Here is a 17,061-nt window from a genome sequence, read left to right as displayed (position 1 = left end):
TCACATCTTAAAGTTTATTTCTTTTCTTGGCCACAACCTCCCCATACCCCTCCCTCCCCCTCCCCATCTGCTTGGGATTCATCTTCAGCGACGTATCACAACTGGATCATTTGTCTTCTGAATAAAACTTTCTCCTAAAATGCTAAAAGTCTACCCTCAATTAAATGAGATTTATTTTCCGGCTTCCTTTATATATTTCCTGTAAACCAAAGAAGGGTCCTCCGCTGTCCTCCAATCCTCCGAGCAATGACTTTGCTCAATATTCGCAAAGTGAAATTGGCATTTCTATTTCTTAAATCTTAATAAATTTGAAGGATTTGTGTTAATGTGTTATTGCTGACCTTTAACCAAAACTAGAAGCCTGCATAAAAATAGTTTCTGGATTTAAAATTTTTTATTTAGTTGAGCATTTTGTCCCTTCCCTGTCACAACAACTAATCATGCATGTAAATTTTGGCTTGTTCTCTTTCATCTCGAAAAATAGGAAAACAACAACAGTTTTCCAGAGAACAAAGTCATCGTCAGTGAGCTGAAGACGGTAGATGTGGTCAAAAAGTTTATGAAGAAAGTCATGCCGTTTGTTCAGCATATCAAGGTAAGAGATGATTTCTCTGTCACACTTCACCGAGAAACTTGTCCAGTCTGTCTCTTTGTTCATCAACATAGAGGAAGTGCTACAGATTTGTGATCTTTTTGTCTTGTTAGTCTGTCTAGCATATCTGAGGGCAATTGAAATGACCTTTAATAATAATAATAATTAGTAGAAGAAGAATAAACATTTGAAATGCGCAGGTATCCGTCAAAGAGACGCTCATGGCACAGTGAAACTACAGAGAGAAAGGGCAAAGTAAGTTACAGACAGTTACAGAATGATATACAAACGGTAAAATTCAATCAAAGGTCGTTGGGGGTAAAGGACACAGTTGAGGTTTTAGAGTAGATTTTAAGGACACTAGAGAAGGAGAGAGTTTGATGGATTCGGGTAATTTGTTCCAAAGATGTGGGACAGCAGAAGCAAAACAGCGATTTCACCAGGATCTGTTAGTAGGGTGGTCTGCGGCAGACTTTTAGTAGGAGGGTAACCACATGACACAATGTATCGACTAACCACTTCATTTTGTAAAATATGTAACCAGTTTGTACAACCTATTACTTTGTGTGTAGTGGAGGATGTTGGTTTATATTTGTTAAAATTTGTAAAAATAAACAATAAAATAAAAAAATAATTGTAAAATTTGTAAAAAAATTACAAAAGCAAATCTTGTGCATTTTGGTATTTTTTTTAGGAGAAGGTGACTGCAGATGGGATCAGAGGAATGGACAGGACGTCGGAATTTGATGAGAAGAAGACTCTGGAAAGTGGATTGGACTACCTAGTCAGCTCTTTGGATGTAAGATATTGATTTTTTTTTTGGGGGGGGGGGGGTTCCATATTATTGTGTTCTGAAGTGTAATAAAATACCAGATGTGGAAAAAGAACAAAAGAATCTAGGCATTATATTCTTGATATTGAAATCATTCCATTGTTGAGATCTTTTATACCATCATGTTTATACAGTGTTTAAGGTGTGGATTGTATTGTTATGTCTACTTTATAACACATTGAAGCTGTCGAACATCATTGTATTGTCTTATTTTTGATACCGGCTATGAAGATGTTGAAATCATTCCATTTTCATGTTTTATTCATAGCAGCTTGAAGGTGTTTAGATCTTTTACGTTGTTATGTTTATCAATGCATCGTTAAGGTTATATCTTTTTTATACCAGCTTCAAAGATGTCAAAATCATTCTATTACCCTGTTTTGCTCATACCAAGTTTCAATTCATTGCGATCATGTTTGAATTTTGTAACTGATTCAAGATGTGGCATTTTATTCAATGAGCATGTTTTATTCATACCAGCTTGAAGGTGTGGATTGTATTATTATGTTTTATTCATACCAGCTTGAAGGTGTTGAGATTAAATACAGTGAGGATGCCACAGAAAAGATCCAGGAACAGTGTGCACCTGGCAAACCATTTTCAAGTTTCGTAGCTAAGGTAAGCAATACCATGATCTAGGAGTTTGAAACATGAAATTGAGATGGGTTTTTTTTTGGTATTTTCCGTCCTCCCTACGAGTGTCCCATTGTCTACCACTGGAATACCCTTTAATGTAAGAAATGCGAATCATTACTAACCCTAAGTTGTTACACTTGTAAACTTCATTATTCGAATCATTACTAACCCTTAGTTGTAACACTTGTAAACTTCATGATGGGAATCATAACTAACCCTAAGTTGTAACACTAGTAAACTTCATTATGCGAATCATTACTAACCCTAAGTTGTAACACTTGTAAACTTCATTATGGGAATCATAACTAACCCTAAGTTGTAACACTTGTAAACTTCATTATGTGAATCATTAATAACGCTAACTTAAGTTTTAACACTTGTAAACTTCATGTAAACAATTGATCAAGATTGGCATAGCAATTTTAGGGCTGAATCTTTTTCTTGTTCTCTCTGGCAGCCATCGGTGTCAGTTCACATGGTGAACCCGCAACCTCACAGCGGTCACTTCTCCCTAACAGTTGATGTGCTAGATGGGGACTCTGTCGTTTCCATCGCAAGAAGGATCGTAAAATATGACAGAGGCATCAAAGGTAGTAGAGTCTATAGGGTGTAAAGTCGATTTTAGTTTCAAAGGTTTCAAGAGAATTCTTCATTTCAGAGACCAATGATTGTATAATAATTATATGGTCTTTGTTAAAATATCACTATTGATTATGAAGTCATTAAAATTCCAAAGAAGAACAAATTTGAGCAAAGATTTCTTGCACACGATAATGAACCACATCTGTCCTAATGTGGAAGCCCATTTTCAGTTTGCTAATTGTCTGGGGGTGTCTCTAGCCTGAGCTCAAAACAACTTCATAAGCATCCTGAACTGTTGAAATTCACTAGATCATTTTATGATTTCATTTTTTAGGGAAATGTTTAAAACTTTCGTCTAGAAATTGGATAGGTCTGTGTGCACTAGAATGAATAAGTTAATGAATCTTGTTTTCTAGAGAGAATATCAAAGACGCAATATTGTTAGCAGTACAAATATATCTTTGAGAGACATGTTTTTGTTCCTGTTCTTTCTTAACAACAGTGAGTTGAGGGGGGGGGGGGGGGTAGCAAGGTGAGAGGTAGGGCATGTCTTGTGTATTGGTGACATGTGAGGGAGAAAGTAATATCTATAACAAAACATTCCGACTTCTAAAACTTACTTTTAAATTGAATGCATAAAAATTGTAAGAGAACGTGACCTTCCAGAATGCAAAAACAGATCAGAGTGTGTGGCGAACAAAAAACCATTCTCATTTTATCATCGACTCCAACTCTCTCTGCAATACAGATCCTGCTCGGGTAGACATTCTTCACTTTGACGATCCAGTGCTCGGACCGAGACAACTGCCAAAGTTCGACGATCCCAAGTTTGGGAAGGTTGTCATCTCACCGGAGTCAACATTCAGTATAGACTTAGAAAAGAATGAGATCACGGTCTCCCAGAATGGAAGCAAACTGAACGTCGGCGATACCTTAGCGTATATAGTACGCTGACCGAAACAGCAAGAGAAATATAAAGAGTAACTTCTGCTTAAGGAGTCCTTAATAGCTCCTGGTTTGTGAAAAGATTTCTTGGGGTTTGCTGCTGGTTTTTTTTAATTCGCTTCCTTTTTCTGGTAAATGATCTTGCCTTTGACAAGGGCTTTCTATGAGGATAGTTAACTTTTGTTAGTAGGGTAGTAGGTAGTCTTTACTTGTCGTTCAGAAGACTATGCAAGGTTAAAAGCAAGAGAGAATTTTACTTTTGACTGCTGTTGGTGAAGAACTTTGGGTTAATGAAGGAAATTTTGCATTTTTTTCTCTCTTTTTTCATCATAGTATGAGTAAATTTTCCTAGGTAAAAGAAAATAAGTTATCTGGCAATGAGTTAGATGTAACCTATGACCCATTGGGCTGTTAAAAGCATATTTCTAAGACATTTAATTCGCTGTCTCATATCAAGAGAACAAAAAGTATCAATATTGTATCAAATAATGAAAATCACTTAATGTCAGTTGATGATATCAGATGATGATATCAGTTGATGATTTTAGTTGAATGATATCCGTGGATGATATTAGTTGAATGATATTAGTTGATGATATCAGTTGATGACATCAGTTGAATGATATCTGTTGAATGATATCGGTTGATAACATCAGTTGATATCTGTTGAATGATATCAGTTGATGATATCAGTTAAATATTAGATGATGATATCAGTTGATATCGGTTGAATGATATCAGTTGATGATATCAGTTGAATGACATCAGTTGATATTGGTTGATGACATCAGTTGATGATATCAGTTGAATGATATCACTTTATGATATCGGTTGAATGATATCAGTTGATGATATCAGTTCATCAAGTACAATTATGTATGGAATGTTACCACTTCCGACTTTTGAAAGGTCATCAGTATTACCCCAGTTTATCTTATATCATGCTAAGAGTTGGCAAGTTTTTGTTTCAAAAATGTGTTCCTACAAGTTGGCATGTTAACTATCAAAATAATTTGTTGGGGGAATTGCTGGAGAATTTCAGTCACCTTATTTTAATAAATGTTAGACTTTCAAATGGCATCTAATTATTGCCAACTTCAGTGAACCTTTATGTGTCACTTTAATAGACTCTGTAGTGTAGTGACACACATTTGCGATACATTTGTTGGCCTCAAAAGTTTTAAAACTTTCAAGTATATCCTTAAACACTTTTCTATATTTTGGGTATATGATTTTGATATGATACTCAGAAGTGCATGGTACCCTTTGGTACTCATGTTACAATGGTGATAGTCTACTTTTTAGTTCTGGTCCAATCAAGTTCCGCTGGTTTTTTTTGCCTCCTTTCATGCATACTCAAGTTATAAGGGAAGTCGAGCAAGATAATCCATAAGTTGTGAACATTTAGAACATGGCAAAAAATCAGAAACAATTCACATATAGTTTTGAATATATTTGACAAGATAAATAACATTACAAGGATGAAAGATGGAAACAAATAGAATACAAACACAGCCCATGCATGTTACAATGAAAATTGATGATAAAAACTCTTTTGGGATAGAAACTGTAGTTTTGCAGTAAAACAATGATAATCAGCTTCTGGAGGAAGTACGTTAAGAGAACTTTAGCCTCACGTATATTTAAGTACAATATATTGTAGGACATGAGGCAAAAGTTTAAAATTTGTATATTAAATAAGCATTAACACCTGCTGGAACCAGCTTCAAAACCGACCTTCACCAAAATAGAAATTTATAGATATTAAATATTCGCAAAAATGGAATGAAAGAATGGTTCACACTTGAACATCTTATTGAATGAATAAACCTGCCCGTGGAGAAACATCGTCGTCATGACGACGAATTCCAGGCATGGACGACTGAGGAAATGGATTAAAATACTTCACTGAAAGTACTATCATAGTTGGAAATTATGATAACATTTGTAGAATGGGACAGTACTGTATCTCTGAAAGACTACGTATATTGATCAATTTACAGAATTCATGTGGTATGGTGTCATTCATCTTCACATTCCTATCTCTGAGAAATGCAGCATTTGAGGAGAAAGTTTCATGAAAATGACTGCAGTGTCCGTTAACTTGTTATTTACATTTACGAGAAGGTCATGGAGGAAGATTTGAACCCCAAAATTCAAGAATAACATGTAAGTAGGGAAAGTACCAGTTTGAGCATATATAGAAAAACAATTTGAAAAGTTGGCAGAATATTTTCAAGTTGAAGGTTCAAAGTGAACCTCCAAAAGCCTGTAAGAGCCACAAACATACATGCATTACTCCCTTATGTATCACTGTTTGTTTTTCACAGGAATAATAGCACAATAAAACAGTACAATAATAATAGTATTTGATAAGCGCCTTTAAGATAACTTCACAAAATTTGAATACTAAATTATTCACTGATAAAACCAAACACAAAATACAGTGTATTTCATAATTATTATAAGATTGTAGAAGCACGGTTTTCCTGCCTCTTTAAAGACTGACTACTCATCTACTGACGAGAATTATTTTCTGACAATCCTTCTGATAAAACAAAAAACGTCCAACATGAAATATTGCTTAGGGGTCATCCCATTTTTTTAACCAGCGAGAATTTTAAATATATGCATATTTGACACATTGGTCGATCATTTTATCTTTCTAATGTAACAGGTTACTTAAGTTCTTCACTCTATGAAAACAGTTTCGATTTTTTTTCCTTGGTTAATATTCAATATTTCTCTTTGTGGCAGAAACAAGCAGAGGAAATTGTTTTTCATTTTGAAAACAAAACAAAAGTGAAGGTAATTGATACACTGTGTTTGTATTTTCTTCAGTTAAACATTATACGAGCAAGATGTTTTTTCTGTCATTGACATTTGGAGATAACCGTACGTTAGAACGTCAAAGCCGCGTATGTGAGCCACTTTTGTGTTGTATCGCATAGCGAGATACTGAATTGTAATTGTCCTATTAGCTGCATACTGTTCAATGACAATATGTTTAGCAGACCCAAGAGTAAAATGAATACATGGAACCCTTATAAATTGACGTAATGCAAGTACTTTCAAGATCATACATGATGTGATAAATATAATTCACAAATCTTTTAAACTGTTATTTAAATTGTCAACATTCAATATAACCCTCTGAATACTCTTTGGCATCTTATAGTATCTTAATAAAATACAGCTTTGTTTTAAGAGCTATAATATCTTCCATTAACATACAATATCCTCACATGAGTGGGTGCAGCTAAATGGATTCAATACTATCAAGCACTGTATACAAGAAAAAGATAAAAATTGTTAGCTTTATAAAACAAGAGCATCAATGATGCAGTATCTCAATACTGGAAGTTTAAATTTTGATTCCTAATTTCAAATCTTTGCTGTCTCTACAATTATCAATATCAATCATGGTACAACAAATATATAACTTGCATTTAAGCTACTTTGCCCACCGAATAGTCTCTGCAGGTTACACTTTATCCTGCTAGTGTTGCCTTTAGCGCTCATTGCTTGTTTGTCGAAAGAACGACGTTGCAAGGTTTAGTAATGTCATAGAATACCTAAGAACTTGTTTTTTATGTGGTATCCTTCATCTTGGATCAGTCTCTGTTGGACTTTTTGGTCATATAGTTTGACGTCAATGACAACGGCCAAATTAGAAGAGGCGAACAACTCGACCATATTCTTGACGCCCGCCTTGAGAGCTAGGCCTATCAACCTACTGTATGTTACTGTAGACTGTAGTGGTGACTACCATCAAAACTGTGTCCACTTCCAAGTATCAAAACAACCCACGTTTTTCCATCTCAATTTTTCTGACATGAAGATTTCATGGATTTATGACTTGGAAAAAATAATGTAACAGAAGATTACAAGTTTTTATTTGAAAGTGATGGGTGGCCTCCTCCTCCCCTCATAGCCATCTCAGTTCCTCTCCATTTTGTTATTTTATTTTAATTCTTTGTACATTTGATGTCAAACATCACAGGTTCAAAAGAAAGCTAAACATACTTCTTATAACCTTATACATCTTATAAATAAAACATAACCTTATACAATTTTTATAGTCTTATAAAAGTTGTGATGCTATGGCCGGCTCCTCTTTTATACGTACCCATCAAACAAACTTACCCTGGTCCTTCCTAGGAAAAGCTGTCTGAACACCAGTACAATGCTAATGTGGCTATCACTGAAAGCCTAATAATAGTAATACTAGTACTAATAGGCCTAGGCTAGGCCTATATATATTTTATGCATTAGGCCAATGCCTAAGTAGCCTTCAGAAGTACAAAGATGTGTAAACGTAATTATACAAAAATACATGAAGGGCAATCAAACAAACTTATCATGGCCCTTGCTCTGAAAAGCTACCTGAACCCCAGTACTATCCTTAAATGTATGTTACAAAAACGAAGGCCTGATATTAATTAAATGCACTACGTAAAATTCAAAAGTACACAATATGTGTATGCATTCAGCATGCAATACACTACCTTGCGTACCTAACTACAGTAAAGAAATTGGTCGCGAGGGTAGCCATTTTCGTATATCTAACATGTAGCTGTCCATGAGTCATAGCCAATCTGCTATAAACCAGACTTGGAGGCGGGGCTTAATCATCAGAAACGGACCTTTTTACTAAAAGTAGGGGCGGCAGCTCAGTGTTGTTTTAAGAAAGAAAAATCATTTAAACATCAAATAAAGCAAATAAAAGCCATAAAATGTCATTTACAACTAGTAAAAGTTTTATTCATACCGACCTGTAAAAACAAATGGAAGTTTAAAATGTTAATAAAAAATATAATAAATAGGACCCTATCTTAGACGATACCACTGTTAAAAGACAATTTTATTCTATTCTCTTTCATAAAACATTAGACTGCAGATAACAAACCAATCGCTGAGAAGTAATATGTCACGTGCCCATAATAAACCATAGACATCGAATAATAATTAACAAATGAGCAGGAAAACGTGGGGAAAAGTTCCCTACAAACAAGTTTCGGAGCGTGTGCAAAAACGTTGTGTTTCAATCGTTTTTCAGTCCGATTTGGCCCGATTTCGACATAAATCGATGAAAAAGTCATAGAATGAGATAAAATTCTCGAATAAAAAATAGTAACTTTTGTTGGTCTATATGATATATTCTTGCTCTGGAAATTCCAGAGAAAAAGAGCTTTGTATGAAGACGCTGAAAAATTTTTAAGAGAAGAGAGAGTCCCACTTACTGTTACAATATCTCTATACATGTAATGTATTGAGATAAAAAAATAGATTATGCAGAAATATGTCTGCTATATTTCAGCCTTGTCAGCAATTGATGTTGTCAGATCACTGGGAAGTTATGATGCTTTTATGAGCTCAACCATTATCAGCAGGATATGAAGAAAAATGTGTGTGTGTGTGTGTGCATCTTTCGAGAGTGGGGAAGTATGTAAGATTGTTCAGGAAATGGCTCTTTTCAATACATAAAGGATTTAGTATACATAACAGTAGAAAAGGCTTACGTGAGGAAACTCAGTGCTATCCATCAAATGCAGGTCCATCATGTTCGCAAATAATACATAAAACAGTCTATATTTTAATTCATATTATGCTTAAAAAGCTGACAAGAAGTCACAATGCTTTGGGGAAAATGTTAAGTACTTGTTTCAGTTTCCCTGCTTTTGCAAACTAGGACATGATACTACATAGTTTTCAGGAAACTGAGTCATAAAACTAGCAAAGAACAATTGTTTTACTCTGCTTCCTTCAGACAACCGGAAAGACAAACACTTGTTGATTCTGTAAGTAACAGGAGTAGACAATGACATTGTAATAATGAGTTGTGGCAGGGAAGTAAAAAGCCAATACTAGTGTTATAAGATACAATGAAAGATATATATTAGCATGATGAAAGACTAAAAAATATGGAAATGTATCGAATAATGGCCCAACAACCTGAGAAAATGTAGCTAAATTGTTAAAATGAAGGGAAAAAAATAAATACACAAAAGTGAAACCAACAAACTGATAACACAAATGGCAGATTCACCCTCTAAAGAAAGACTAAAATGAGGTTAAATACTTAATAGCAGCTTTTGGCATGTGGTCGACCATTGACCAAACCAGTGAATGACTTATCCGGTATCTCGTAGCAATATGCGATGCAAAAAGGAACAAATTCCCATGTATACGACTTTCAAAGATGTATGGCAGTTATTGGTACGGAAACCGTATTGTTATTTACATTTTACATTAAAATGAGACAAAAAGTTGACAGCATTCCAATCAGAACTGCTTGCACAAAATCTGATGAGTAAATAATTCCTAATTGCAAACCAAACAAAAAAAATTCTCTAAATGAGAAGATAACAATTCAAGGTAAAAACTAACACAATCTCTTAGATCTTTCTCACCTAATGAACCAAGTAATTAATGATTTTTATATCAATTTGTAAAATCTCTTTGCCCCTGAAATTGCTTGATTTTCTTTCTTTTCATTTCGGGCGTTAAATACGAATGCAAAATGGAAATTTCACAATTTTCAGCTCATGATTTGAATGAAACTTTTTAAGAATAGACATCCATGATATCATGATGATGTTGCTTCATAATGTCACATGCTTTTCAAGGAAGCTTTGAAGCCTCTGGGTGTTTGTAAACAGATCCTTTGACCTCTTAACTATCAAAATAATAATCTTTTCCGATGGAAACGGAAACATAACCCATTTAATTTCACTTTAGAGCCACACTGTAAGTAGTTCGAACCTTGGATTAATTTCTTGAGATCAACAGCCTCAGTTTAAATAATACCTGCTAACCACATCGATTTACACATTACCATCAACAGATATCTGAAAAATAATTTCCTTCTTGATTCAGAAAAGTGATATATTTGTCACCAGACTGCATAAATTATGACTTTCTTTGCACTAAAAACAGTTTAAAATTATTTTTGCCAAGCTTAAAAGAACTGAATAGAAGGTGTATTGCACTAGAAGAGAATAGACAGCCTAAGGAAGACAGATTGAACAGTCAAATAAGCATTGACTTGAGAAAAGAAGTTATCTCTTAAAATTTCTACTATGTTCATTTGACACAGAGGTAGAACTATAAATATTACTCCATTCTAAATGAGAGTGCCGCTGTACACTATCGGGCATACCAAAGAGTACTACTCCTTCTATATAAGGGTGCCAGTCCCGTTGTTCTGCTTCGTTTTGGTAAACTGTTAATCTAGCTTGGCATTCAATGGAGAGTGCCAATGATCACTAACAGGCATACCCTTTCAAACAGTACTACTCAATGTGAATTGCTTCAAAGGTTTAAGAGACAAAAACTTTAAATAGTGAAAGCCTTGTTCCGGGGTATTAGCGTATCGTTCAACCTCTAAAGGCTGGTTCATACGCCAAACTGCAGGTGACAGATATAAATGAACCAAATTAGGCAAAAATAATATGCATATATTAACACATATCTATTTGCTGGTTCTTCATCACATCTAATCCCTTAAAGATCAGTTCATTGTTCACCACTAATCCAATACACCCACATTACACTGTCATCCATCACATCTCTGATCCATCTCGTTACTACACCTAGTAATTAGTCAATCTCGTTACTAATCTAGCACACATCTAATCCATGTTATTACTAGTCCAATCCATAACTAATCAATCTCATCTAATGCTAATTTATATCATTACTCATCTAATCCATTGCTAACCTCATCGTTATCCTATATCACTGCTAATCAATCTTCGTACTTATTAAATCAATATCTAATCTATCTTATGGATAGTCCATTTCATTGATGAACAATTTAATTTATTGCTAATTCATATCATTACTTATCCACATCATTACTAATCTATATCATTGCAAATCCATATTATTACTAATCTACACATTTCTAATCCATATCATTATTAATCCATATCATTGCTATCCATACCATTGCTAATCCACATCATTACTTAACCATATCATTGCTAATCCACATCATTACTAATCCACAACATTACTAATCCACATCATTGCTTATCCATATCATCTTTCCTAGTTCATATCATTGCTAATCTATCTTACTACCATCCATCCCATTTCTTATGATTCATCATCTAGTTAGAAAGCTAACATCCATTAATGGCAGGATATAAAATATCTCTGTTTGGTCCCTTTTAGAAATCAAAGCACTTAATATTTCAAGAATTACAAATAGATATTGAGAATCTCACTTTAACCTCTTTACTGAGAAAGATTAGTGAATAGATGGCCCTCTCACTTCTTCTAATATGGGTTCCATGCTACAACATTTCCATTCCTTGAGGTACTTCTGGCCCATCTCTGCCTAGAATTCTTATGTCATCGATCAAAACATCCAATAGAAAAGAAATTACTTGGTTGTGAATTCTCTGCCCGTCACCCATCTTACTTTAAATTTCACCTCTGGTTGCGTCAATCACTGGGACATTAGCCGCCTTACAAAGTCTGTAAAACAAGTGAAATATCAAATGCACACACATCAGTTCTATGTTAACATTTGTCATAACTTGCAGGCACCCACAAATACTGATTTAGACTACAACACATTTTCTTCACTTTTTCAAAACAAACCTTCAGGCTTGAACAAAGGTGTATATTAGCTAACTGTGATGGAACCAATGTTATGGAACAAATCTTATATGTTAAAAAATCAACTCGTTTCTCTAAGTTGCTAGGAGAGTGTGCAATTGTCGTGTAAAGACGGGTAAGTGGGAAGTAACGTGAGGCAATCGGTCTACACAAGTTTGCAGCAGGGCTCGAATGGTGCACCATGAGAGGCAAGGCAAATGTTTTGTAAAAGTTGAAGCTTGTCCTTGGATTTTCATTGAAATAGCATTGCACCACAGGAATTGTCAGCTTTCAAACTGAAACCAAGGCACCTTTCAAGAATTGGAAAGGGCACCTAGGCATGTTTTTGCCATAGTGAGATTATTCTTAAAACCGCATCTTTATAATTCCCAGTGATGCTTAATGCCTGTTCTTTCCGTTTCCAAATATCACTAGAATTTATTCATCAAGATAATTATGAGGGAACCTATGGCAGCTTGATGGCAAGGGGCATGACAATTGTTGCCATCTGTAACGGATGATTTTCAAGCACATTGTGGCAAGTGGCACCGATGACGGTTAAAATTGAAGACCGTGGTACACTACCGTGGTACACAAGACCATGGTACCGTGGTACACTAAGGGGTACACTTACCTTCATAGTTAACAAGACCACCGTCTGTCCTCACTTCCCTCAACAGTCTGTCTACTTCTGAGTTGCTGAGTTTATCACCTAAAGACACAACACACACAAACAATGATATTAGCATTATGCGGCATGGAAATTTATTTCGTTCAGACATATGGGCGGGCAACCAAGCAATTTGTTTGTGTTCTTGAAATTCTTTTCTAGGCTGGCAAATGTTGCACAGATTTGATGTAGAAAATGGCTGCCTGTATTCTATTTCCCTTTTGTGATCTGAAATACAATTCATTAAATATCAATCAGGGTCAAATTTCTTGAGGCCTCTCAGAATGTCCAGGTTGAAAGACTGAAACTAGATGAAATCACTGGAGATGATGAAATGTCTCTACAGCAGCTTTGCCTTTCATGTTTTCTTTTGTTTTGCTTGTTGCTTTGTATGTTTTTGTCTTATTTTTCTTAATTTTCTCAGTTGTTTAATTTTGTGATAACTTGCTTGTGTTCGTGCTTCTCTTGAATGAAAATCCACTTTCATAACAATGTTTAATACTGTCAACTGCAGATGTCTTAAAGGTCACCTTGAAAAACAGTGATATATCCTCCGAACCCTACCAACTAATCAGTTCCCTTTATAGATGAACTGTACAAGATGTAAACTGAAAGGTCATGGTTTTGGTGCTGCTTAGTGATTCATGTAAGAAAAACACAATCAAGGGATTGGTTTCACTTTTATGCAACTGATAACATCAGCACTATATCGATCTTAGTAGGATAGAGATCATTTGCCCTACTATCTCATAGGTTGCTAAGATCCAACTATTTCCTTGTATACTATCCAGCTATCTCCTTGGACACCATCCTGCTATCTCCTTGGATAATATCCTGCTACAGTATCTCTGAAGTGAAGACTAAAACTACACTGCATCTGTTGTTACTCCGGGATTAATTGATAACCGTATTTATGTACAGAACCCAAGTGTTTTTTTAATATGTGTTTTCATTCAATATTCGCAGACCTCAATACTGTCTTGTACATGTATGCATAGTCCCATCAAGTGCAGCAAACATTGTGGAGAAAGTTTGAGAGATCTATACTATAGTATGCATGAGGAAATTTTCATCTTTTTTTTTTTTTTCAAAGAAAGAATAAGAATCGAAGAGATAAACAAAAATAGCAAATGTGTATCATGTATGTACAACCTTGTCAATACATAAATGTTCTTCACATGATATCAAATGTAATATGTTAGATTATAAAATGCCAAATCACGCTGGTTACATGCCAGTTCTCTATGATCCTGGCATTCTCAGTTTCATGCCTGATCATCTCTATAACTCACGGATATTTTGTGAGAATACGTAAAAGCTCTTCCTGGCATTCCTAATTTCATACCTGTTCATCTCTATTTTAACTCACCGATATTTGTGAGAATATGCCGTAGCTCCGCCACACTTATCATGCCGCTCCCATCACTGTCGAACATTCGCAGTCCCTCGACAAAGTCAGAGGCACTTCCCATTGCCTTCTCCTTCGATACACTGGCAAATATTGGTTGAAATTCTTGGAATGATATCCTAGCACCTGACACAATGTAAAAGGAAACTCTCATGAAAGCTAAGTAGCTAATTAACAAAGACCACATCACAATCGTTTGCTCGATATCATTGGGCAACTGAGAAACAATCCCAACAAGGTTGGAGAATGCCACTTTACTGTAGGACCAGTAGCCACGAAATGTCTGAATGTATAAACCCAATAATTATGAGGGAACAATTACTTTTGCCATTTGATCATCAAATTGTTGGAGAACACTTTGATCATCTTTTACACATCAGTAAAAAAGGAAGAATTGAAGACACAACATAAAGTACCTGAACATTCACAATTCTGTACCAGACAATCAAGTAAAATGCTTTATCAGTATATTACAATCTTGTCAAGCAATCAAATTAATTATTCTTGATTTATAGATTGATCAATCCTATTTAAGCTGCTCCAAACAGACCAGAACATAAACAACTGAAAGCATGAGTCAGGGTTTGACCTTGACTCGGAGTCAAGCTAAGCTACTCACAAATGATGAGAACATCAATCTTGAGAACATTCTATATTAATTACAGACAGTTGCTAAAAAAAGATAAGAATTCAGACAAGACAAAACGGTATGTGTTTGTTGGGTCACTAAAAATTCATCAAGTTGGTTTCTCCTTTGTTTTTTCCTCACAAGAAAAGGACCTATGAAGAAAAATCAAAGATACCTCTTTTCTTTTTCTAAGTACTCCATCTTGCAAATATTGCAAAGCTCTAGGTCATAATCGATTGGAAAGCCAATGTCAGAAATTACACAAAGCCAAATCATTTTCTTCTAAAGAAACCCCTAAAGTTTTGAGGTCATACATACCATTTCTGTCATCATCGACTTGTTCCACCACCCTCTGAATCACGTCTTGAGAGGGATTTAATCCTAAGGCTCTACATACATCACCAATTTGATGAGTGTCAATCTTCCCATCGCCTTTCTTATCGAAAAGTTGGAAAATGTCCCTGGATTCTGGGAGAAAGAAGGAATGATCATTTAAACAAGAATGTACAGTACTGTACAACAGATGTATAGTTAATGATCACTCTAGTCTCTAGTACTTGCTAATATTTATGAGAATATGCTGGAAAATTTGATCTCAAATAACATGCAACCTTATTGAATAACATGACCTCAACTGATGTTTGACATTGATGGACCTCAGATGACACTTTTTTTCCGATTTTATTTCCCCAGATATTTGCATATTTATAGCTAAATGGTTGAGTTCATAACAAAATTCACTTCCCACCATATAAAAGTCGTTCAATTAATGTTGTGCAACTACTGTATCCCTATAAAGTTTTCCTTCTCATTCTAGAAGGAAAATTTAGCAGTTGATTCTCTCCAGAAATTATGATTGAAAAAAATCAGAAAGGACCACTCAATATTGGATTAAGTGCCCAGTAAGCCACAGTAGGCCAGGTTCAATATATTTTTCATTTAACACAGAGTGACCGATCTACGCGATCTGTTTTTCTTCTGTTTTGAAAAGTGAGCACAGTAGGTAGTACTATTCCACAACATAAGAAGATACTAACCATGTGCTTTCCAAGTAAGGCTACTTTTGAAAACTTTGAAAAACAAATTAGAGCACTCTAACCATTTATAGCCTTTATACTATTCTGATGGCCATTACAGGTCATTACTTGCACTTGAGTTGAAAATGCCCTGGGTTGCATTTTCATTTGTTTTGTTTTTCTTCACTCAAGTAGAATTTTGAAAAAAAGGTACTAATGTACTGAAATAGCAAGTCATCATTCATGAAGTGATGTAAGTGGAATTAAAGGAGATGTCTTTGTCAAGCCTTACTTTTATGGAAAAGTGGCTCACAACTGATTGAAAGTCAGAGTGAAAGATAAAATTCGAACATAAAAACAGAACAATGCTTCTGTGATCTTACCCCGTTGCTGTTGACTTGCTCTCTGTGGAAGAAATTGAAAAGACATTAATCTACTAGTTACTAGTTACTAAGGAAAGCAAGTTAACAGAAATATTTTTTTTTTTCTCCTCTTAGGCTGCCCGAATTTTTCAGGACTTTTGCCCGAATTTCTTGTCCTCTGGAAATTTGGGGGGGCAGTCTGCCCCCCCTGCCCCCCCCCCCGCCTCGTACGCCTATGATCCTAACTAAGTAATACTACATAGTTTTCCAGAACCAAAGATATGCATGCTATTGTAAAAGTCTTTACATATAAGGTAATACGTTTGAAACTGTCTGCCTAGTTACAGTCATACAGGGAGCTACTGGGCTTAACCAAGTGTATATCCTGACTCAACATGTCATACACACTGGCAGGTTGCAGTGCTACTGTACCAAAGTGTAGTAAGGCCTAGTCTAGCTACTGTGCTGCATGTACTGTACCACTAATGATATCGTTTATTACCCTGTTTATTGTTAAGGCTTTAGGGACTATGGCAGGCCTAGGCTAAAGTTAGTTGATTGTTTTACAAATCTGTCATTTCAAGTAGCTTAACCTCGCACAGAAGCTTTATAAAACTCACGCTTCTCGACATTATAACTGGCGTAATGCAATACAATCGTCCTTATTCTATCCAAACACTTTCTTTTCGACACCGCCGTAATTTTGAGACAACGCAGTAGAGGAGGCCTATTGAATGGTTAAGGTTAGCACCGCCGTTATGAAATGAAACAAGTCATGCT

The 17,061-nt window shown here is 35.3% G+C and overlaps 2 protein-coding genes across 4 annotated transcripts in view; one reads left to right on the top strand and one right to left on the bottom strand.

Annotated features, from left to right (window-relative positions):
* The window catches only part of LOC139979375 (leucine--tRNA ligase, cytoplasmic-like), a 22,141-nt gene extending 15,738 nt beyond the window's left edge, over positions 1-6,403 (top strand). For 2 of the 3 annotated variants that reach the window (XM_071990100.1, XM_071990102.1), the window contains exons 19-23: positions 485-595; positions 1,287-1,391; positions 1,947-2,042; positions 2,518-2,650; positions 3,391-6,403. In XM_071990100.1, the coding sequence (XP_071846201.1) occupies positions 485-595; positions 1,287-1,391; positions 1,947-2,042; positions 2,518-2,650; positions 3,391-3,596 (651 nt within the window). In that variant the 3' untranslated portion in view covers positions 3,597-6,403. Of the gene's footprint in view, positions 1-484; positions 596-1,286; positions 1,392-1,695; positions 1,726-1,946; positions 2,043-2,517; positions 2,651-3,390 lie in introns of those variants that run through there. The other variant, XM_071990103.1, reaches the window with a different exon arrangement.
* Positions 5,026-17,061, bottom strand: LOC139979384 (myosin-2 essential light chain-like). The gene is made up of 6 exons (XM_071990130.1): positions 16,902-17,061; positions 16,303-16,324; positions 15,222-15,371; positions 14,237-14,401; positions 12,832-12,909; positions 5,026-12,074 (listed from the first exon to the last, which is right to left on the bottom strand). The coding sequence occupies exons 1-6, from the start codon at positions 16,911-16,913 to the stop codon at positions 12,046-12,048; spliced, it is 456 nt and encodes a 151-aa protein (XP_071846231.1). The 5' UTR covers positions 16,914-17,061; the 3' UTR covers positions 5,026-12,045.

Source organism: Apostichopus japonicus, chromosome 14 (assembly GCF_037975245.1).
Source record: "Apostichopus japonicus isolate 1M-3 chromosome 14, ASM3797524v1, whole genome shotgun sequence".
Classification (NCBI taxonomy): domain Eukaryota; kingdom Metazoa; phylum Echinodermata; class Holothuroidea; order Aspidochirotida; family Stichopodidae; genus Apostichopus; species Apostichopus japonicus.
Note: the sequence above shows the minus strand (reverse complement) of the source record. Positions and strands in the feature narration are given on the sequence as shown.